This window comes from Podarcis cretensis (assembly GCF_951804945.1).
Source record: "Podarcis cretensis genome assembly, chromosome: 10".
NCBI lineage: Eukaryota > Metazoa > Chordata > Lepidosauria > Squamata > Lacertidae > Podarcis > Podarcis cretensis.
The window spans coordinates 22,831,591-22,855,061 of NC_137179.1; the positions used below are offsets into that span (position 1 = coordinate 22,831,591).

Sequence of the window (23,471 nt, forward strand, 5' to 3'; positions counted from 1 at the left end):
ATGCTATTTATGCTGTTATTGTGCCTTCATGATGATTTGTGCTCATGGTGCTATGAGTGAGTGCAGTACTGCACTGACAATCCGGTTTTCACCTGCAAAAGTTTTGGGGCAGGTTACACAGTCTCATTTCTAAACAGTGCCTAGCTGTAACTTCTTACTGAAATCCCATAACTTTTCATACCAGAAATCTTCTGGTTTAATTTTGTCCCACTCTGGAAAGCAATACAGGTAATGTAGCAGCTACTGGGGAAGTATGGCAGGGCAACAAACAAAGCAGAATAAATCCACCACTAATGCACTATTATTGTGTCAAGACATGGTGCAAAATACTCTCACAATGGAACACCACTCTGGAGGGGCCCTCAACTATCCAAATAATTGTGGGTTGTTGTTGTTGTTTTCCATCTGAACAGGTGCTAAGAATTCTGAGATTTTGAAATTTATTTGCAGTGTTCACACTCAGCCTAACAAATATTCAGTAAATAAAAACAATTCCAAGAAAAATCATTTAAAAGTCTACTAGAGCCAGCAGATGCATATTTTGGCAATGTTGATCACATTGAAGTCTATGGAGGCTTGCATACCCACCAGTCACTGAGTTTGGGATTGCAGCTCCAAACCGGCTCACTAGGAAGTAAATCCCATTGAATGCAATGAGACTGATTTCCAAGCATGCCTGCCTGCATAAGATGGCATTGTACAAGAGTAAAAGGGAAGAAGTAGCAGCAGAGCTCTAGGCCATCTTTGCAAAACTGTGACAGGTTGGACTGAGACTCGGGCAGTTAAACAGGCTAGCTTGTTTGAAAGATTTCCATGGAAACTAAGTTCAAATTGCTTCATCTGGTTCCAACCCCAGTAAATGGAGCCCCCTGAGAAGAAGACATGATTACAGGCATATCTCAGGTTCAGTTCCAGTTGCATGTATAAGTTATGTTTGCACTATATTATGGTCTATTAAGGTCCCCACTCCCTGGCTGCAGGGGTGGGAGGGGAAAAACCTGGCTCCAGCACTAGCCAGCTCCACTCCTATGGTCAGAAGAGGGGCAACGGCAGCGGTGGTAGATTGAGGCTTCCTTCCCCAGAAGCAGCCAGGCTGTCTGCAGAGCTGCACCCACGTCCTCATAAGGAGCAAGATCTGGGAAGCACAATAAAGCAACACACAGTTACATGAGGTGTGCCTGTTGACATTTCCATTCCACCTGAAGGAGCAGACGTGTGGAACTGTTGCGTGTCACATGTCTGTTTACATTCCAGCACAGCTTGCTGGGAACTTCCGTTGTGTATAGCTTTTGCTTTTCCCGTTCTCTCTGAAACGACGAGAGAGAGAGAGACAACATGTTTCTTTGTCCTGATTTATGATTAATAAATCTGTAGTTGTAGTATGCTTCCACAAGCCTCACGCCTATTCTGTGTGTGCAGTTCACTCTGCTGATAGTGTGCCCTGGCTTTGAAGCCCGGGTGGCTGATTTACGTCGGGGCAGAGGCCAAAGGTCTTCGCAGCGGGAAGACTGGAAGGAGATGGCCCAGCTGGGGCTAGCCAGCTGGCCTCCCAGCCCTCTGCATGTCGACAGTGCCTGTATTAAGATCATGGGGGGGAGGTAGGTTGGGGGGTGATCTACCATAGATGGCCAGAGTTTCTGACTCCTAAATGTTCAGCGATATGATGGTTTTATTTTCAATCTGTTTCCTCTTAAGCCCTGCTTACAGGAGAAAAGACAGAGGTGCCCCTTTGAATCTGTGTCCCAAACAATGCCATGTGTTTCCAGAGCTCTATACAGAAAGAAAGCTATTCTTACATACACCCCACTTGTGTTTGTTTTGAATGAGGTAGGAGGAGGCTTTTGTGATGTATGCATTATTGACATATCTATACAGGGTAGGTAAAGGTAAAGTCCAGTCAAAGGCGACGATGGTGTTGCGGCGCTCATCTCGCTTTCAGGCTGAGGGAGCTGGTGTTTGTCCACAGACAGCTTTCTGAGTCATGTGGCCAGCATGACTAAACCACTTCTGGCACAATGGGACACCGTGGTGGAAGCCAGAGCGCACGGAAATGCCATTTACCTTCCTGCCACAGCGGTACCTATTTATCTACTTGCATTGGCGTGCTTTTGAACTGCTAGGTTGGCAGGAGCTGGGCCAGAGTAATAGGAGCTCACCCCATTGCAGGGATTCAAACCACCAACCTTCTGATCGGCAAGCCCAAGAGGCTCAGTGGTTTAGACCACAGTGCCACCTGGGTCCCTTCTATGCAGGTTGAGCATAGCTAAAGAGACATAGCTTAACTCCAGATTCACTGCTCCCAATCCGATTTTTAAGAAATCAGCCATCACCACCAGAGCCTATGAGAAAGCAGTTCTGCTCTCTTTCCTTTTTCCCCAGTCTCAATTTGTGACAAAGCTGTAGTTGCAATTCACACAGGCACAACTGGATGACCTGGAAGGGAGATTGGTCCTCTTTGGCCATATTGACAAACACCTTCCAGAGGTGCCTGCAGTTATTTGGTTTCCATGGCAATATATTGTCCCAAACTTTCATCACAAAAGGGGATACTTAACAGACAAGGCCATAACAAATAAACTGGCTTGACCGGTTTAGCAGTCCTCCCCTTCTCCAGACCCCAGTATTTCAACCACAGAATCACTGGGCAGGTGGGTGTGATTCTGAACAATAATTCAGGACCACCCCCCTTATTTCATTACCTTATTTAAGGTGATCCAGGAAGTATTGGCCATGGTGCCTTTCTCCAAGGCTGCTTATTTTAGTAATCTGGACAAGGCTTTCCTTCCCTACCTTCTTGGTTCTACCAATTCTTGGTCAGCAGGGGAACTGGGCTTCTCCTTTGTGCTGATGCCTGTGTTGTAGTGGCCAATGGAAAGTGCTCAGGAGCTCATCCTGATGCCAAAATTGAAGGCAGCTGTGTTGATACATTCACAGGCACATGCGCACCCCCACACCCCCACGAACAGCAGGACAAAGCCTAATGCCCAATTTGTTACAATCAGCTGACAGTCATAGAATAGACACTTATAGAATGAATTCAGCCGAGCTCTAACAAAAGATCTTCAGCCAGCTGAAATGCACCCTTTAGCTTATAATTAGAAACGCAGGCAATCTTGCAGAGAAGTGCTGCCATTTAAAGCGCCAGCAAGCTGCTGTTCCCTTCTTTTTCACAGCAGACGGGGGGGCCACGAGAATCAAGCTGGGATGAATGACAGAGGGGGAAGGAGGGAGCCACAATCTCTTCACACTGTCTCCTGTTAGTATCGGATTCAGCAGCAAAGAAATGTACAGGGCCACAGCCAAGGAAGCAGTCTGCATCTACGCCCCCACCTCCTCCTCAAATAAGCTTCATGTTTCACGGAGGACTTAGCTTCAGCAAATTTATTTATTGGTAAAAAATACTCTTCAGACTTTGGGGGGCTGTCCATGATTTATTTATATGAACCAAACAATCTCATGGCTGGCACATTCCTACTAAACATGATTTTATTTGGCAGCATTTATGAAATATTTGATAAGTTCTGTATAAATATGCACCTTGTATCCCATTAAGGTAAAGGTAAAGGTACCCCTGCCCGTACGGGCCAGTCTTGACAGACTCTGGGGTTGTGCGCCCATCTCACTTAAGAGGCCAGGGGCCAGCGCTGTCCGGAGACACTTCCGGGTCACGTGGCCAGCGTGACATCGCTGCTCTGGCCAGAGCCAGAGCCGCACACGGAAACGCCGTTTACCTTCCCGCTGGTAAGCGGTCCCTATTTATCTACTTGCACCCGGAGGTGCTTTCGAACTGCTAGGTTGGCAGGCGCTGGGACCGAGCAGCGGGAGCGCACCCCGCCGCAGGGATTCGAACCGCCGACCTTTCGATCGGCAAGTCCTAGGCGCTGAGGCTTTAACCCACAGCGCCACCTGCGTCCCTCAGTATCCCATTATGAACAATTAATTAATTAATTAGATGCATATACCAACGTTCATCCGAAAATCTCAGGGCAGCTCACAAGATAAAAGCACAGGATAAAAGCACAAAATAAATAGTTAAAACAAAAACAAAACAATAACCCTCTTCCCACACAAAAAAATATATTTAAAAGGCCATAGAATGTTAATCAGCCAAAGGCAGTGCTTTTTTTTCTAAGAAAAAATGTTTAGTGGTACTCTCATTTTCCTACTCATATTGAAATACTGCTCCTCAATGAGGCCAAACTTAGATTCACAAAATGTTTAGGGGTATGCGTACCCCCCCCCCAGAAAAAAGCACTGGCCAAAAGCATATATTAATCAGCCCACAATAGATGTATTTTATACGCACACTGTCGGTGGAATAAAAATGCAGTTAATTGATTAATTAGAAACCTGATCAAGGACAAGGAAAGAGGAGCCCATTATTGTTTGCCATGTTTATAATCCATACTTACTTTCCATGGTCTTTGATTTCCTCTATGTTAACCCATCACATTGTGGGAAGCGGGTGGCGCTGTGGTCTAAACCACAGAGCCTAGGGCTTGCCAATCAGAAAGTTGGCGGTTTGAATCCCCACGACGGGGTGAGCTCCTGTTGTTCAGTCCCAGCTCCTGCCAACCTAGCAGTTCGAAAGCATGTCAAAGTGCAAGTAGATAAATAGGTACCACTCTGGCGGGAGGTAAACGGCGTTTCCGTGCGCTGCTCTGGTTCTCCAGAAGTGGCTTAGTCATGCTGGCCACATGACCCGGAAGCTGTATGCCGGCTCCCTCAGCCAATAAAGCGAGATGAGCACGCAATCCCAGAGTCGTCTGCAACTGGACCTTACGGTCAGGGGTACCTTTACCTTTAACCCATCACAAACAATAGGGATGCATGGGCTGCATCTGGTGAAGTCATCCTGTTAGCGCAACGACTTCCCCTTGCACAACTGAACTTCCCTTCCCTCTCCTTGTCCCCTAAATATGCCCTGGATAATTGCAGTACCCCCAAAACAGATCTGATGGCTGAATGGGTGAAGGAGAAAGAGAGGGGACAGTGTGAGAAGAAGTTCTTGCACTAAATGTGATGACGTCATCGAATATAACCTCCTTATCATCTTATTCACTTGCCAGAGCAAGGAAAGTCAAGCAATCCCCCTGGTGCTCTGGCTGATGGCATCATTGCTCTTGCTCTAGAGCGGGGGGGGGGGGAAATGGCCCAGTCCTGGAGCTGCACTCGCATTCCGCTACACCAATGATCAACGCTGTACCCTTCTATTCTGCATTTTCCCTTCCTTCTTTCTCACAGGCTATGCAGTCCTTATCCCTTTCGAGGCAACCGTAGAGTCTTTGTGCAGATGGCCTTAATGCTGCACAGCGCAGGCTGTGATGGATTCCGACACGAAACAGAAGCAGCTGCTTTCCCAGCAAAACATGCCAAACAGAACAGCTCCTTTGCCCCCAACAATAGAATTGGCCACAACCAAACACGCTGCGTGCGTGTTGTCAGTGTGTCAGCGGCAACAGCTATCATGGTGGGGGAAGAAGTGTGCAAACAAGGGTAGAAGCGGCGCCAGAAACATTTCCAAATTAAATGGGGAGAGAGGAGGGAGGTATATATTCGAATTCCTTTCCAAGAAGCGTCAACTCCTGGATTGCAAGTCTGCACTCTCTAAGGCAGCCTGGTGACATGAATCCCTACCCAAGCCACGAACAGAAGAGGAAGATCAGTTTCCATAGCAATTCCACAGTCGCTCTGCGCCCAGATGTAACATGTGCCTTGAGTTATGGGACACAAAAACACAGCTGCTCATCCATCACTGCTAATAGGAAAAGGCTGAGATGGCAGCAGCGTGTCCTAGAGGAGAACAAATCATTTGCTTCCTTTTGCCATCTTGGTCTAGGAGGCAGTTTAAGGCTGAAAGACAAGGCTTCAAGGTATAGAAAGAAAGAAAGAAAGAAAGAAAGAAAGAAAGAAAGAAAGAAAGAAAGAAAGAAAGAAAGAGGGGGCAGGACTAGTGTTGCATGAGAAGTAGGAAGAGTCCTTATCCGGGGGATATTCTGTATACCAGGGAAAGCTGTGGCTCTTCAGGTATTATTGGACTACAGCTCCCATCATCCCTGACCACTGGCCATGCTGGCTGAGGCTGATGGGAGTTGGAGTCCAACATTACTTGAAAAGCCATCAACAGTTAATACATACATGCAGACATCATAGTTAAAACCATGCTCAAGGTGGCTTACAACATGAAACAAACAACACCATGATTACAAACATAACAAACATAATTCCTAACTCTTAGGACCTAAGGGGGTGGGAATCTTCTTTATGCGAACTTACCTTATGGTCCAAGTCATCAAATCATATTTTAAAGCAAACTTGCACCCACTGATGTATAACTGACTAGCGTATTACGAACATTAATGACCAATACCAATAAACCCACCCAGTTTCCCTTTTCCCTTTCAGACAAACCTAATTATTCATTTTTGCCATCAATATGCATTCCTTTTTATTTTTTAAGCAGCCATTCTTTTAACAACTGGCACTTTCATTTTTCTCCATGATTCTGCCTGTATCGTTTTTGCAGATGCAAACATGCAAGAGATCAATGTATTAATAACAATATCACTAATTAGTCACTTTACTCACAAAACTGACTCAAAGCAACTTATAAGCACACTTACCTCTGTTTGGTATTCTAACGTCAGTACATATCAAGAGAAATAACACTGGAGCTGCATTCAGATAGCATTTCATTCCCTCTTCCTCACATTTCCTTACCAGTTATTTTTTGCGTTTTAAGTGACCTTTCACACAACCTTAAATCCACTTTCTGGAAATCTAGTGAGATCTAGCAGAGGTTTAATGCTAGTTTCTGTGTTAGTTGTTCCCTTAAAATAATAATAATAATAATAATAATAATGTTTATTTATACCCCGCCCTCCCCAGCCAAGGCCAGGCTCAGGGCGGCTAACAACCAATAATAAAAACAAGTTGATTAAAAAATCTATTTGCCAACAGGGAGACCCATAATATTGCAGTTTTGCTCATGTAATGAAATTTTGGGCGGTATTTTAACACATCACACAGTTACTCATGGGAGAACAGAAGCATGCATGCCTAGAAATGTTGGGGAACCAGTGATGTGCCCCAAGATGTTCATTGTTGTGTCACACCGCGTCCACTGGTGTGAATGAAATTTAGTGTGACATGCTGCTATACTGATTTTTAAAAAGCCACAGTTATTATGGAAGCCACTGCAATGCAAAAGGAACATTAGAAACTAGGATAAGGGTGCTTTCATTATATAACCAGTAAAATAGTAAATGCCACAAAACCCATGTCTGGATGCAACCATAATCAAGTTTTAGATGGGGCATCCTAAAAGCATCTCCCTTAGAGCAGTCAAAGTAAAAATAATAAATAAATAAAAGGTGGTCCAGTAGCACCTTATAGACCAACTAAGTTTGTTCTGGTATAAGCTTTTGTGCGCATGCACACTTCTCCAGATACACCTAAGAGCAGTTACCCTTTCTCAACACCTTTTAGCGAGTAAGTCTTTCCACTATAGAAATATTTTGATGTAAATCTTCCTTAACCAACACTTACCAAACGTGGTTAACATTTTGGAGAACAGGAAGAGAGAGAAAATACATCGAGCTGGAAACACTGCTATATACTTAAAAGATTTAGGACATAGGCCCATAACATACATTTGCATAAAATATGTATATCCTAATTTATATGTATAGATGCAAATTTAAGTCAACGTTCACAGAGGGGGAAAATAAAGTCAGACTCTTTCTAACAGGGTTTATTCCTAGCTATGGGGTTCCAACTGGGTTGGTGGGAGGAATTTAATTCAGTTTGCATTTAAAGGTGAGCCAACCTGATTCAGAAGAATTACCTGAACCAAAACGCAGCCCTCGTTAGAAATTGGCACTTCTCTGATTTTTGCAATGCAGTACTGCAATGAGGTAATGTGTATAAGAATGCATATACTAGCATACAAGATGCATATATTTGTGAAAATAACATGCAAAAATGCATTATATGTGGGGAAATTGTTCTGCAGAAATGTTTATGTTAGCCAAAACTGCATAGAGCAATGTGTGCATTAGGGGGGGAAATACAGTAAAATGCTGATGAGTTGTCATGTGGTGTTTAAAAAATAAATAAATCACAAACTGATGTGGAAATGTGAAGAACCAAACTTAAGATTAGAAAAATTGACATATTTGCCCATCCCTAAGAACCAGTCTCCTGCCAACCTAGCAGTTCAAAAGCACGTTGCGGCATGAAGGTAAACGGCGTTTCCATGTGCTGCTCTGGTTCCCCAGAAGCGGCTTAGTCATGCTGGCCACATGACCCGGAAGCTGTATGCCGGCTCCCTCAGCCAATAAAGCGAGATGAGCGCTGCTTTACCTTTACCTTTAAGAACCAATAGGATTTTCTGGGTTTCTGGATACGTCAAGAGTCAATGGCAGTAGCTCCTCACTGCCCTCCATGGGCAGCAACGAGATTCAGGAAGGGGAAAGCCAGGATTTATGAGGCAAAAATCCTGGCAATGTTCCCCAGTGGGGTCTGGGGAGCTCACTGCATCCCACTGTGCCACACAAGCCTGTGTCTGCTAACTTGAAAGGCAGAGCAGGTGCAACCTGGGAGTGTGTCCCTGCCATGGACGCGCTTCCGTCTCTGGCGTGGTTCCTCCATAATTCAGACAATTGGCATTAATCAAGAGGCGCTTCTGGACCAACATATGCTAATGGGCTGCAATCATTCAGCTGCCGAAAGGACTGGGCTTGGCTCTTTGAAGGTATCTGAATGCTTTCTTTGAAGCTGGAGAATCCTTACAACAGCTGGGAAAGGAAGGGGGAGAACAAGGTGCTTTGTGCTTTCTTATGGCTTTCAAATGGTCTCCTTTTTTCCTATCCTCCTCTGCATAATGAAAAGGATGTGTGTAGCCGCTGCTATGTTATTCTGTTTGTTACTTCGGAAAAGAGGGGGGAGGCTTTTGATTTATGCTCAACCAGGTTTTGCTATGCCCTCCCCCCTCGACCGAGGCTGAATGGACTTTATTTGAAATGATTCCTGGACTGCTGTTGGAGGAAGGCAGTGTGGGTGGGGAAGAATGAACTGCTGACGAACAGCTGTGGTAAAGAGGCTGAATTTGAGAAAAAAGCTTGCTTTAAACTTTGTACCGAGAAAGAACTCCAGAGCAGAATTTTAATGGAGTTTGGATATGCACTCACAGTTATGTATGGCTGCAGCTCGCACACTAGTCAGTAAACAGTGGAAGAAATGGAATGTAACCTTGTACCATCCAAATAAACACTGCAAAGAACTGAAAAATGGAAGATAGTAATTAACTCTCCCAGCACACCAGGTCTGGAACAACAATGTATATACACACGTGAAATGGATTACTTATTTATAAGATGTAACGGAGGTGCTGTTTGTAAGGTGAAAAAAGTGGCCAGGTGGAAGAATGGTTTAACAGCAAGTGAAGGGTGTCAACTGGACTCCAAATAAGAAACAATGCGGCTACGCGAGGAAATGATGGTGATCGTACATTTGGAACAGGAGTAGGAAACCTGATTTTAAGAAATTGTATTAAATTTAATTGATTTGGTTTGATTTGTAATAATTTGGAAAATTAATAAAAAATAATTTGAAAGGGAAAAAAGAACCAATAGAATTTTCTGCACCCAGTACACTGGAGGTAGACTGGAGCCTTCATGGATTAACATGGCGAGTGGCTGAAATCCCACTGGCACCTAGCTCTGCAGAATGCCCAGCTGCCATGTGTGTGTGTGTATTTTAAAAGGTGTGAATCATAGGATTGAAGGGTTGGGTGGGGGTCTTGAGGGTCGTCTAGTTCAACCCCCTGCAATGCAGGAATCTCAACTAAAGCATCCATGACAGATGGCCATCCAACTTCTGCTTAGAAACCTCCAAGGAGGGGGAAGGAGTTCTGGGGCATAACCTCTGGGCCACCCCTCAAACATGTTCAATTGCATACAATATTGCCTTATATCAGGCCAGCCTATTTGTCCATCTAACCCAGTACTGTCTGCCCTGACTGGCAGGAGCTCTCAAGAATCTCTTGCAGAGGCTTTCCCCACCATTAAGCTACCTAAACGTTTGAACTGGAGCTGTTGGGACTCAATTCTGGGGACACCCTGCAGGCAAAAGCATGTACATATCTGCGCCTGAGCTCCTGTCCCCCTCCTTTGACATACCACAAATCTCACAACTTGAACAAAGAATGAAAATACCTGTGCATTTTGCAAGTTGCACGGACTCCGCAAAGCAGGGAATTGTACATCAGACCTAGAATAAGCACTCTGGGCTGTAGAGATCCCAGGTTTAATTCAGACACACTCTCTATCCAGAACGAAGGAAGGCTCCATTATATTCAGGCCCTGGGAATCTTTAGGAAGTCCTGACCAACTTGCCCTGGTGGTAGAAGCAGTTCTGCTTACTTATCTGGGGGCAGGTGGGGTGTGCACTAGAGACCCCTCTTCCTCCTCTCACTGCCATCAGCAACCTGTTAGCAGGCCAAAGCAAGCTCTGTTGCTGCAGAGGTGACAGGAACAATTTGATTTCTATCTCATCTTCAGCTGAACCAATCTCCGCCTCGCTTGGGGAAAGAAAGCAATCAGGATGGCAATTCAGAGAAGAGCTACGACACTGGCCGAAGGAGCCGAGATGTTTTGAAAGAGAAGGGGTGTTTGTGATAAGCAAGAGCCGAGAGGTGATGAAATGCCCATTGCTATTCCTCCCACCAGCACTTTCCCTGCATAACCATGAATTCAGGATAGAAACATCAAGAATACCTTCAAGAAATGGACCTTAAGGCTTTGATTTCCATGCCACGCAGCCAGGATAATTGGAGGAACTCACTCTATGGCTTCTCCTCACCCCAGATTTATCCCACATTCTAGGAGAGGAAATACTGGCATGGGGTGGTGACTTCAGGTGACTGATGGGTGGAAGGTTTCATCTCCAGTAAAAAAATATGACCCTTTGGCTGGAAAAGGTTCCTGATTCCTGGTTTAAGAGAAGCAAGACTTTAATAAAGCAACCACCACTTCTGATTGCCACAGTTGAGACCCTACCTGCCCGCAGACTGTCTCACCGGAGTGGTGCATGCTCTAGTTATCTCCCCCTTGGACTGCTGCAATGCACTCTACATGGGGCCACCTTTGAAGGTGACCTGGAAACTACAACTAATCCAGAATGCGGCAGCTAGACTGGTGACTGGGAGTAGCAGCCGAGACCATATAGCACCAGTCCTGAAAGACCTACAAGGGCTCCCAATATGTTTCCGAGCACAATTCAAAGTGTTGGTGCTGATCTTTAAACCCCTAAATGGCCTCAGCCCAATATACCTGAAGGAGAGTCTCCACCCCCATTGTTCAGCTGAGGTCCAGCTCCGAGGGCCTTCTGGTGGTTCCCTCACTGCAAGAAGTGAGGCTACAGGGAACCAGGCAGAGGGCCATCTTGGTAGCGATGCCTGCCCTGTGGAACGTCCTCCTATCAAATGTCAAGAAAGTAAACAACTATCTGACCTTTAGAAGACCTCTGAAGGCAGTCCTGTTTAGGGAAGTTTTTAATGTTTGATGTATTAGCGTGTTTTTCATATTCTGCTGGGAGCTGGCCAGAGTGGCTGGGTTGGGAAACCCAGTCAGATGGGCAGGGTATAAATAATAATATGTTGTTGTTGTTGTTGTTAACTAGGGATAGTTTCAGGATAGGCCCACATAGACTAAGCCAACCCACAAATTTTCCATGAGAGGCCCAAGAGCTATCAATGGCTACTAGCCATGATGATTATGCTCTTCCTGCACATGGTGCCTCTGAATATAAGTTGCTTGGGATCATAGGTGGGAAGAGTGCTAATACACTCAAGTCCTGCATGAAAGTTTACCAAAGGCATCTGCTCAGCCAGTCTGGGAACAGGATGCAGGACTAAACGAGCAACTGGTCTGAACAAGCATGCTCAACTTCTGTTCATATGTACCCATCACATTTTTCAGTGCTGCCTGCTGCCATTGGGAAATGCAAAGATACAAACACGGGCATCATATAACAAACCAACATTTCTCTCTCACACCCACCCACCCATCTTCTCTGTTGCCTTGGGCTGTTCTTCCTCACTCCTTCAGGGACGTTCATTCCCCATCCCGTCATCAAAGCTTAAGGCATATTGAGCCTGCCCTGCGAGGAGCATGGGCATGGACATGGAGATTTGGACATGGAGATTTGGACATGGAGATTTGGCACCCCACTGTGCTTGGCTGTTTGTTTGCTTTTTGAAAAAATTATGTCAGGTACTGTACTTGTGAAAAATTCAGAAATAACAACTGGGGGAGGGGGTTGGGGGGAAGGGGTGTTTACAGGTGTGTTTTTTTGTGTGTTTTTTGCCAAATGTGGCTTTTCTTTCCAACACTGTTTAGCTGCACTGTAATTATCATTTAGGGGGGAAATTATATGGCAGTAAGGGCTAAAGTAGTGAACAATATACTGATTATTTACAGCAGTGGGAGGGTTGGTGGGGTGGAAGCACTCACCTGACCTCCCAGCAGCTGGGCCATTGCTGTTTACTGGGAGGGGGAGGGCATGGCAAGAAGAACAGTGTAGTGCAAACAGAGCCAGCAGGAGTGCTGGATTGGCTCCACTGATGCATTTGCAGCAAACCAAATTCACCCGCCCCTCCGCTTCCTGGTAAGTAGCAGCAGTTCACCTGCCAGGAGGTCAGGGAAGGACCTCCAGCCCCCCACGACATCTGCTGCTGATTATTTGTTAATGTAAGCACCTGGTAGGCAAGGCTTGCCAGCACATCTTTTTAATAAGACTAAAAAGAGACAGGATACATTTCAGTTTCGTTTTGCAAAGTGTTGGTCCTCCTTTGCTGTGAGCTGCAGAATCAGATCCAGCTATTTCATGATTCTCACCAGCCAGGAGGCTGCCAGTCCTTGTTTGGGGAGAAAGAAACCAGGAGTGCTGGTTCACATGTAACACTAAGCCAGCCGTGTGCTCTTTCCAACAATCAGACAGAGCGCAGGCGGGTGCAGGAGTGGAGCAAAGAGGGGACTTCTGAGCAGCCTGCACCAATGTGATGCTCATTTCTATTAAATTGTGATTTAATGTTACTTACATTCTTCTGAGCAAACATGCTTAGGATCGTTGTAGTGGGGAAATGCAGCCTATATCATGCTGCACGGCTGTTATCCTATGCATGTTCAGGCTATGTACACATTACTAGCTTAAAATAGTGTTTTTACTGTGTTTCAAGTTGAATTTGCATGGTGTTGTGTGGTGTTTGCACAGTTTGGTTTTCTCATCCCTGCAATGACTCCCAGCTCTGCTCCCCACCCACCACTCTAAGCAGACACATCATAGAGTTGAAGTAAACGTCTCCTTATCACTTCTAGGTTCTCCTTTGAAACACACACACACAGAGAGAGAGAGAGAGAGAGAGAGAGAGAGAGAGCGAGAGAGAGAGAGCTTCCCACCATTGTGACTTTTTGAAAAGCAATCTATAATTTATTCTGGCTCTCAGTGGCTGGCGCAATTGATGCACACTTGCACAGAGAAGGAGAGGAGTGTGGTTAGTAAGAAAAGTGTGGAGAAAGGAGAAGGGGCTGCTAGTGTGTTCTGGGCTCTGAATTGCTCAGACTATCTCGATTCTTTGCCACTTTGCTGCACTCTCGCTCCCTTTCCCCTCCATGGCTCCTACCTAGAGACAGTTCACAGCTTTATTTCTCTCAGTGATGGCACTTTAAATAATCAAAGTGAGTGTGAAGAACAGGTCCTTCTCGCTTGCAGAGACTGATAAGCAGAGATGAGCATGGATCTCAGTCTCTCTCTTCTCTATCTATCTCTCCATGCAATATTCTGCCCTTGGGAGGAAAGGAGGAGTTAACTTTTCCTTATTTTTCATTAGTTACGTCCAAGTTGGCTTTAAACTGACAGGGCAGGGAACAAGTGCAGTGCAAAGAGTACACCAATGGTATGCATCCAACCCACTTGTGAGATTTTCAGCAGAAGCAGGGGGAGGATGCTTTTGCAATGCAAATTGTGATATCTACATCTCATTGAATATTTGATTCACTTTACATATTTCTCTGCTTTTAAAATTATCTGCTTCAGTCAGCGATCTACTGAACACTGAAACAACAACAACAGCCAACGAATGCTGAAGGACACTGACAAACTGGAACGTGTCCAGAGGAGGGCAACCAAAATGGTCAAAGGCTTGGAAACGATGCCTTATGAGGAACGGCTAAGGGAGCTGGGCATGTTTAGCCTGGAGAAGAGGAGGTTAAGGGGTGATATGATAGCCATGTTCAAATATATAAAAGGATGTCGCATAGAGGAGGGAGAAAGGTTGTTTTCTGCTGCTCCAGAGAAGCGGACACGGAGCAATGGTTCCAAACTACAAGAAAGAAGATTCCACCTAAACATTAGGAGGAACTTCCTGACAGTAAGAGCTGTTCGACAGTGGAATTTGCTGCCAAGGAGTGTGGTGGAGACTCCTTCTTTGGAGGTCTTTAAGCAGAGGCTTGACAACCATATGTCAGGAGTGCTCTGATGGTGTTTCCTGCTTGGCAGGGGGTTGGACTCGATGGCCCTTGTGGTCTCTTCCAACTCTATGATTCTATGATTCTATGATTCTATGCCTGTCTGCCCTCTTGTCTCCTTGCACTGATAACTCCAGGAACTAATGTGCTTTCTTAACTCAACCTATCAGAGTTACTACAGGGAGTTCACATACATGCGCACATATCACATGTTGAAAGCATTATATAGGGATAGCAGGAGGAAGCCATCTAGACAATGCCCACATAATCACAGCCCACTACCAGCCATGTATTAGATGGGCTTGTGAAACAGTCCTCAATGCATACCTTGCCCAGATGTCGGGCTCTTTTACACAAGGTTGAATTCTAATTGGACCACAATCCCCCCTCACATGGATACATTCCTATACATGATGTGCCCTTGGCTAAGGGTACTGACTATACAACTAGATGGCAAGTGGGACTTGCCAATACAATCCCTCCCATGTGTTTTTAGTGTATGACTGCAGCTCTGCACCTGGGAAAAGCTTTCATCTTGAAGCAAGTCTACAAAAGTGTGCTCTACTCTAAGCTTTAGAGAAGCAACTCCTGATTAGCCTGGAATGAGGAAGACCATACAGACCAGCTTTCTGAAACCTGGTGCCCTCCAATTGTTTTTATTCCCATCAGCCCCAACCAGCATGGCCAATACGCAAGGGATGGTGGGAGTTGTAGTCCAATCCATATGGAGGGCCGCAAGGTGAGGAAGACTGGTATATATATATATATATACACCTTATCGAGGATGAGGAACCTGTGGCCCTCCAGAGATGGTTGAACTACATCTCCCATCATCGATGACCATCAGCCATGATGGTAGGGAATGATGAAAGTTAGGGTCCCAGCAACATCTGGAAGAGTTCTTATTCCTGATACAGAATAGGTTTCCTGCAATGATTTCATTTGTTTATGAAAACTTTCTCCAGGCTCTATTGTGTCCCTGTGAGAGGGAGAAAGCACCAGCTAAAAACAACACAGAGCACTTATTTCCTCAATAAGCAGGTGACAGTACCTTCAGCTTTTGTGCGTGCACTTCCACAGTGACTTCTTGCTCTTACAAGGATGGCCTGGCAGTGGCTTCTTGCATCTATTCAATCCTACTGGGACTTTGCATCAGTAGCCTTGCTTTTCAACAACTGCTTTCTGATACTGTGCCACCATGGAGCCATGAGAAAACAGGCTTCTTGACTCTGACATGAAATGCCCTCCTCTCATTCCCCACCCCGAGTGCCACAAGGGGGAGAAAGTAATCTCTAATGGCAGCCATGTATCTCAAGGCGACTCTTTCCCTGTCATGGTCACTAGCTTAAGAGGTTGTTTGATGCCCATTGGCTGTAGCAGCGATCAGATAGGCTTCTGGTGGCTTTCTTTGCACTGCCCCAGGCAAGGAACTGGAAAGAGCTAGCTTGAGTAGCAGGATGGGCAAGAGTTAAGAGGAAAGGCCTTTGGCTTGATGAGCATTGGATGGAGCAACCAAGATGATACTCCTGCTCAGAATGTCAATTATGAACTAGGAATGGATGAATCTGGCAATTTAGGCTTTTCTCTGGTTCTCACATTGACAGTTCACCCCACTTCTGCAGCAGCCGGGGATTGATTTCTTTTAAGTCTACATGAAAATCCATTCAGATTTCTGTGCATATTTCTCTTAATATAAAAAAAGTATGCAATTTGGTCTAGTCTATGCATTTTGTCAAGCAATTTCCCCATTAATATTAATTATATTTGGATTTATTGTTGTCTGTTGTTGTTGTTTATATACCACCTTTCGTTCTGAAGATGTCCAGGATGGCGAACAACATAATTACAAGAACAGGACTAGACACAATATTTTAAAACTTTTTTTTAAGCAGCACAGTATAATATTACAGCACAATAATAATGTTGGACCCAGGGCAAAGAAATCATGATCCAAAAGCGCAGGCAGGATGCGAAGGGAATGGGGAGTTTGCACATTTTTGTATGCATATTACTACTACTATTACTATTACTATTGTTACTATTGTTACTATTGTTACTATTATTATTATTATTAATAAATTTTGCAAAGTTGAAAACACTTTACACTTTCCCCCTGGTTACATGCATTGTTGAATGTATTTGGAAAAGTGTATCATAGCATCTGGAGAAGGGCACATTTCAATTAATAGCTGTGTTTTGGTTTGTGTATTAGATCAGGAAGTGCAAATCAGACAAGCTTTTATCAAAATGCAAATCCTATTTATTTATCCCCATCCTGAGTATGAGCAGCCATATCCAAACACAACTCACAATTGGAAGGTCCCTGCCTGGGAGCTCTCAGAAAGCAGTGGGCACAAAGATAGGATCCAATATCCAATCCTTGCTACTTGGCAACTTCTGCTGAATAACCAGGGTCAAAGGGACTGTTCACAAGTTAGAATTTCAACATGCAAAAAAAAGAAGAAGACCCTAAACCCCACAACCCTATTCAACATGAGCTAAGTAACATACAGCAACTTGAGCAAATTAATGGCTATGCACATAGCTCTGACGGTTCTCTTTTATACAATAGCCTATAAATTCCACTGTCTGCAATAGCATCAGTATCACAAACGCAACTGTTAGCATGCTGAAGTTCTGATTGAATTAGACGTCCCAACACTGGTTCTGTTCATAACTTCCAAATGTAATTCAATAGCCACCAATGCACGGTTATGCTGTGTCACCAACCATATTCCTTCCCGCTGCAGCATCCCCAGCACAGGCAAGCAAACAACAGAGTAGCAAGAAGCCCAACTTATTGTCCCTTTCACCCCCTTGCAGATGGGAAGCAATACCTGCTGGCTACCCAAAAACGCTGAGAAAAGGAAGGAGACCAGAGACTTACGCAAGGCATGCCACTCATCCTGGCGGATGGTCTTCGTAATGTTGTAGGTGAGGTTCTTGGGAATTGTTGCTGAGGAGTAGTGGTACTTGATGTATGAACACTGGTCAATTGCTCCTGGGAAAGGCAAGAAGAAGGCAATGTTTGTTATGCAAGAAGAGAGTCTTATTTCATTCCACAATTCAGCATGAGAGACCCACACCTAGAAGATGTGGGACACCGGCAGGAGGATTGCTTAACATCAACAAGCCTAGAGAAACAGTCAGGATGTTGCAGGAAGCCTCATTCACTATTGTCCTGGAATCACTGGGAGGGGAAAGAAGGTGCCTGTGAGCCCAGTTAATACACTGAAAAGTGGAGAGGGCTGACTAGTGGGAAAGTGTGTGAACACCCGGAAAGTACATTGGGATAAAATCAGTGCGAATGCTCATCATTGTGTAACCTCCCCACAAACCAAGGTTCAGTAAATACCAGATATAATCTAAACTCCACCCATGGATGTAGTCAAGATTTATTTTAGTGGGGCAGGCTTTATGTTAGTGGGGCAGAAGCGAGATATCTGCAATGCAATTGGTCAGTTAGTTAAGTATTTCTATTTATTTACAGTGGTACCTCGGGTTACATATGCTCCAGGTTACATACGCTTCAGGTTACAGACTCCGCTAACCCAGAAATAGTGCTTCAGGTTAAGAACTTTGCTTCAGGATGAGAACAGAAATCATGCTCTGGCGGCACGGTGGCAGCAGGAGGCCCCATTAGCTAAAGTGGTGCTTCAGGTTAAGAACAGTTTCAGGTTAAGAACGGACCTCCGGAACAAATTAAGTACTTAACCCAAGGTACCACTGTACTTGATTTAGGCTGCCCCTCCTCACACCCCCCTGGCTATGCCCATGACTTCATCTGATCTTTGTTCATGGAAATCAGGATGGTCAACAAACAGGTTGTCTGGAGAAGGTACATACTGCAATAGTACAATCGTATTATTTGCCATGGCTTTTTCACAGTGAACCCTGAACATTGCAGTTTCCACATCCCTCGACATCCTGGTCAAGCTCCTCTGAACACAGCCCAACTTGTCAATGCCCTTCTTAAAAGGTGGTGCTGAACAATACACTCCAGAGGCAGCCCTTAACCAGGGCAGACTAGAGTAGAACTGCTTCTTTAATCTGGACACAATTCTGTTATATTTGGTATCCAACAGGCTAGGTCTTTTCTACCACTTCGCCTTTATGAAATGAGCCTTTTGAGCCACGTTAGGTCATTAAACTGCACTTGGCATGAACACACCACAAAAGTGGAGGGTGACTAAATCATTATGCAACCAAATTGCTAGTTACAACAGAGGCGGGTTTGCATCTTCCCAAGTTACCGGAGGTGTTCCATTGTTTGCTTTCCTTCCATGTTTCTAACATTCTGCCTTTGACAGCAATTAGATTAGACAAAGCCAAATATTATAGGGGGGAAAGCAAAATATTTACATATGTACACGTCTGCCCTGACAGCGTGATGGGCTCCGGCGTGTGCCTTCGCCATCTGGGCACCAAATGCACACCCAGAATGAAAGTTTCCAACTAAGAACCATACTTAAAAAAAGAAAGCCATTGTAATCCTTTTTAAAGTGCCCCAATTGCCTCCTTCTGTGCATTTTTTAAAAAAATATTGTTATGCCAGCCTGAAAGACACAAAAACCTTCCATCATACCTACTTCTGTTACAGGTATAGGATTAAGGTTTTGGCACAAAGTTGTAAAAGGCTTATTGGTCTAGAATTAAACTTTACATTATTATATACCTGCCCAGCGTAAGCTGTCCTCTAGAGAGCCAGCAAAGTGTACAATCCCACAGATGCAGAAAAAGAAGAGGAAAAGAAGACATGAGTGATGGCAGTGATCTTATTCATAGCTACCTCCACCTGCCTGCCTTCATGCTGACAACCAGTCCAGGGCATAGGAATGACTGCCAGCTTCCTCCTCCTAAATCTCACTGTTACCTTTGCGGAACTCAACAAGGAGGAGGAGCCAAAACTATAATCAGTTGGCTCTGCCTGCCATTGGCTCTGGCTCCACCTACTGTTGACCCTCCTGCCTTCTTCCCTTCTGGTCCCAAGGGGCACCCACCATGAATGGTGCAGTGGAAATCAAAGCATTTGTTCACAGTGTAAACTACACATGGCATTCTTCAGGTGCATTCACAAAGCCTCCTGTTGCTGCCATAATCGCCTCCAAAACAGTCTTCCCTTTCATGTGTTCAGACAGAGCTATTCATAGCGGATAATAAATTCAGTTGCTATTCTTTGTTCTTTTACAAATGCACCATTTGAGCTGAACTGATGAAAATTTAAAATACGAGCAAATTTCAGCCTGCAGCTTGTTTCGGGAGGCGTATCGCTACATCTTGTGCTTTTGCCCACATTTGTTTTCAGTGAGAAGATGGTTGTAATCTCTTGTAGTTTTGCTTCATTTCCTGTTGTGGTAAGTTTCAACTGGAACGTACAGGGTGGTGGTATCAACCAACCTTTACTCAGGGCAGACCCCTTGACATCAATGGACCTAGCTTAGTTGTGCTCATTCATTCCAGTGGGCCTGTTCTGAATAAAACTTACTTGAATACCACCCACAGTCAGATCCGTTCCCAAGTTTGAAAGGCAGTGTCTCCATCTATTCCTTTGGCTGTGAAAGGACAACTGTGAGCTCATCATTCTCTTGTAGTAATTCAGTGCTTAGGTGCCTTTAGAGCTGGGATATTTATCATTCCCTCCAGCTGCTACATTTATCCAGCTACATACATCTGGTGCAACGTTACTTGTAATCCTCTTGCTAAAATTTAACCCTCTGTAGGTCCTGATATAGTGAGAAGGCTGCTGCTCGTAGTGGGTTAGGTTCTGGCTAGGGCTTGAGTTTCAAGGTTAGCAAGGCAAAGCTTAGAATAATAATTGTCTGAAGGGTAGTGATTGTTGGAAGATCAAGGGTGCCAGCTTGAATAAAATATTGGGGGGCTTGGGCAAGCCTCTGCCCACATAATCAATCACAAGACACGGTGCATGCACCCCATTTGACTGGCAATGCCTATCAACTTGGGGGGCAGCCTCCTCAAATATTTTAATGGGGGAAGGCAAAGGAACCTTGGCTCATAGAAGTTGGCTCCTGATAGTTAAGGAGGCTGAAAGCTGTTAGGAGACCCCTATTTCCCTACAATTCCCACAGGTCCCTAGGAAAAGGGGTTGATTGTTAAACCTTACTGAGAATTGTCACTCAGTGAAGGAAAAAGAGGTATCCTAACAACTCTCAGCCCCCTTAACAAACTACAGTTCCCAGGATTCCTTGGGGAGGTTACAAAACAGCTACAAAATAATTCTCAAAGTAGCATGCAGCCTCCTCTACTGTTCAAGCTGCTGGAAGTCAGGCGTAGCCAGGGCACATTGGGGTCTCTGGAAAGGGAGTGATGCTCATGGATTGGGAGCACAGCGGAGCGGGAGGAAGGAGAGAGTGAATGTGTATCCAGCTCACTAACCCTACTTTCTGGGGACAGTAGAAATCAAAGATGTGTCTACAAATGAACTGTAGGGACCCAAGGCAGGCTGATTGCCCATGAAGTCTGAAGATGACATAGTGGTGCATCTTCTCACCCCTGACCTGGGGAGTGTGGAGTGTGCCTTAAAATTCTGCCTTGGGACAATCCTGACCCTTCACTTTGCCTCCTTAACCCTGATGCACAACCCTTGGCCAGATCCTGCCATACCACTAGCACTGGTCACCTCACTACATCAGACCCTTCAATGTAGGGTTGAGGTTCAAACAGAGGATTATGAGTAAGGTTGCACCAGATGCGCATAGCTGGGTAATTGTAGCAGCTGGTGGGAAAGATAAATATTCCAAATCTGAAGGCACCCAAGCACTGAATCACCACTAGAGAATGATGAGCTCACAGTTGCCCTTCCACAGCCAAAGGACAACACAGAGGTCCAAAGGACAGTTATGAAACACACACAGCCTGGCTGCTAACCTTCTCTAGGCCAGGGCACAGTGGCAGAGAGGAGTTACAAGCTCCTTGTCCTTTGTTCAGCCTCCTTGTCTTATCTGTTTTTCATGGGTTATGAAGTTTAAAAGGCTGAACATTCTTTATTCCTGCTTGTTTGGAGACAGAAATTAAATGATCAATAAAGAGTCACTGAGACATCAATTATTGGTAAAGATGCGCTGATGATCTAGGAGCTCCTTTTATTTCAGGGAAGAAGCCCTACATGGATCATTGTGCTGTCCAGTAAGGTGGAAAAGGAGAAGTGTAAGCAGGCACAGGACTCTCTCCCCAACAATATGAACAATGAGTCAGAAAGTCACCTGGTCCCTGGACCAAATCTCATCTTAGCCATGTATTAGCTAGATGGCTTTCAACAAACCATACTCTCAGGTCTCATGCTTGTAACAAAGCCAGTCTGGCACAATGGTTAGGATGCCCCAATAAGACTGGGGAGACCCAGATTCAAATCCCCACAAGTTCAGGAATCTCACTGCATAATCTTGAGCCAGTTGCACTCTCACAAGCCCAACCTACCATACAGGGCTGATGTGAGGATAAAATGGGGAGGAGGAGAACCTGGTACACTACTTTGTTCTTTTTGGAGGAAAGATGGGATATAAATGTAATTAATAATATTACAGGCATGTCAAATGTATGCTGTCAACTTATGAGCTTTGGCAACAACATCATTGCAATGCCAGGGAAAATGGGTGGGGACAGGCAAGCCGATGCTTTTATAAGCATTTGAGAAACTTGGACTTTCACAAGATCACTGTTCCAAAGCCACAACCTTATTGGATCAGGGTGAATTAATGCTGATGTCTTTATTGTAGAATGTGCATTATCAAACTAGGCAATTAGGAATGCATCCCAAGCTTCTAATTGTCAGGTATCGTGGTGGCTGTGATCTGTAAACCAATTCAGCTGCAATACTTAAATTTAAGTCCACTTAGCCACATTGCCTTAATAGGCTAAACAAAAAAGCCAAACAACTTTAATCAGAGAAATAATAGCAGTTCTTTATATATCACTATTTGAGTGTTCAAAGACAGTCACATAAACTGTCGCAGTCGTATTCTTAGCCAGTGCACCAGCAGCCTATCCTACTCCGTGCATACTTGGGGTTCACAGGGGAAATGAAAGCAAGAAACAGGTCAGGCAAAAATTCAGGGTCAGGACCCTCTAAGTACGTCAGGACCCTGGTCAGCTCCCAGGTCTGCTCTCAGTGGCCCTGCAGGCTTAGTTTTGGAGTATGTTGTCTCAACAAGAGCACCTTATGTAAGCTGGCAAGACCTATGCTGCTATTAGTGAGGACCCAGGGGGAGGTGATGAGCCCCTCACACACAGCAGAGCCAACCGTATTCTTCTGTATCTTCCTCATGGTGCAGCAAGGGATTTAGGAGTCCTGACACAGATTGTGTAGGTTGGTGGATCTGACCACCTTAGTTGTCCATTTTACATTGCATGTGTAGGCACAGCATTACCGATTTGCTTGAACTTCTTATCTGGAGATGTTTTAGAAGTATTCCAAGCCATTCATAATAAGCCCAGACCCGTTAGAGATCCACGATGAGCCACTGAGGGTGCCATCCATTTGTCAATTAAATGAATTTAGATTGGCAGGTGGTAGGGTGGTCTTTAGGGTGGGTTTCCTGTTCTCTCCACCACTAGTCAAACTCTGTAGTGGGGAAGATGAACCTGTGGTTCTCTAGTTGCTGTTGGGCTCCAACTCCATCAACCCCAGCCAGCATGGCCAATGGTGAGGGCCACATTCCCTCGTGGGCAACCTTTTCAGGGGCCACATGCCAGTGGTGGGTGGGGCCAGAAGCAAAAGTGAATGGCACAACAAGTGTAAATTTTACCTTTGGACACTAGCCTAGTTTCTGCATACAGACTCACATATCTTTCTTTAGTCTCCCTCCAGCCAAGCAAGAGACTCTGCAAAGTAATCAAACACATTCCACCCAGGCAAACTCAAAGAAGGTGTAAAGCGAGGTAGGTGAGGGGTGTGTCCTAGAGAGAGAGGGTATGGCTGGAGAGGAA

The 23,471-nt window shown here is 45.0% G+C and overlaps 1 protein-coding gene across 2 annotated transcripts in view; it reads right to left on the reverse strand.

The window, feature by feature from the left end:
* Positions 1 to 23,471, reverse strand: part of TMEM178B (transmembrane protein 178B) — a 276,992-nt gene that overhangs the window by 201,441 nt on the left and 52,080 nt on the right. For both annotated transcript variants that reach the window (XM_079993041.1, XM_079993042.1), the window contains one exon: positions 17,416 to 17,529. In XM_079993041.1, coding sequence (XP_079849167.1) covers positions 17,416 to 17,529 — 114 coding nt within the window. The remainder of the gene's footprint in view (positions 1 to 17,415; positions 17,530 to 23,471) is intronic.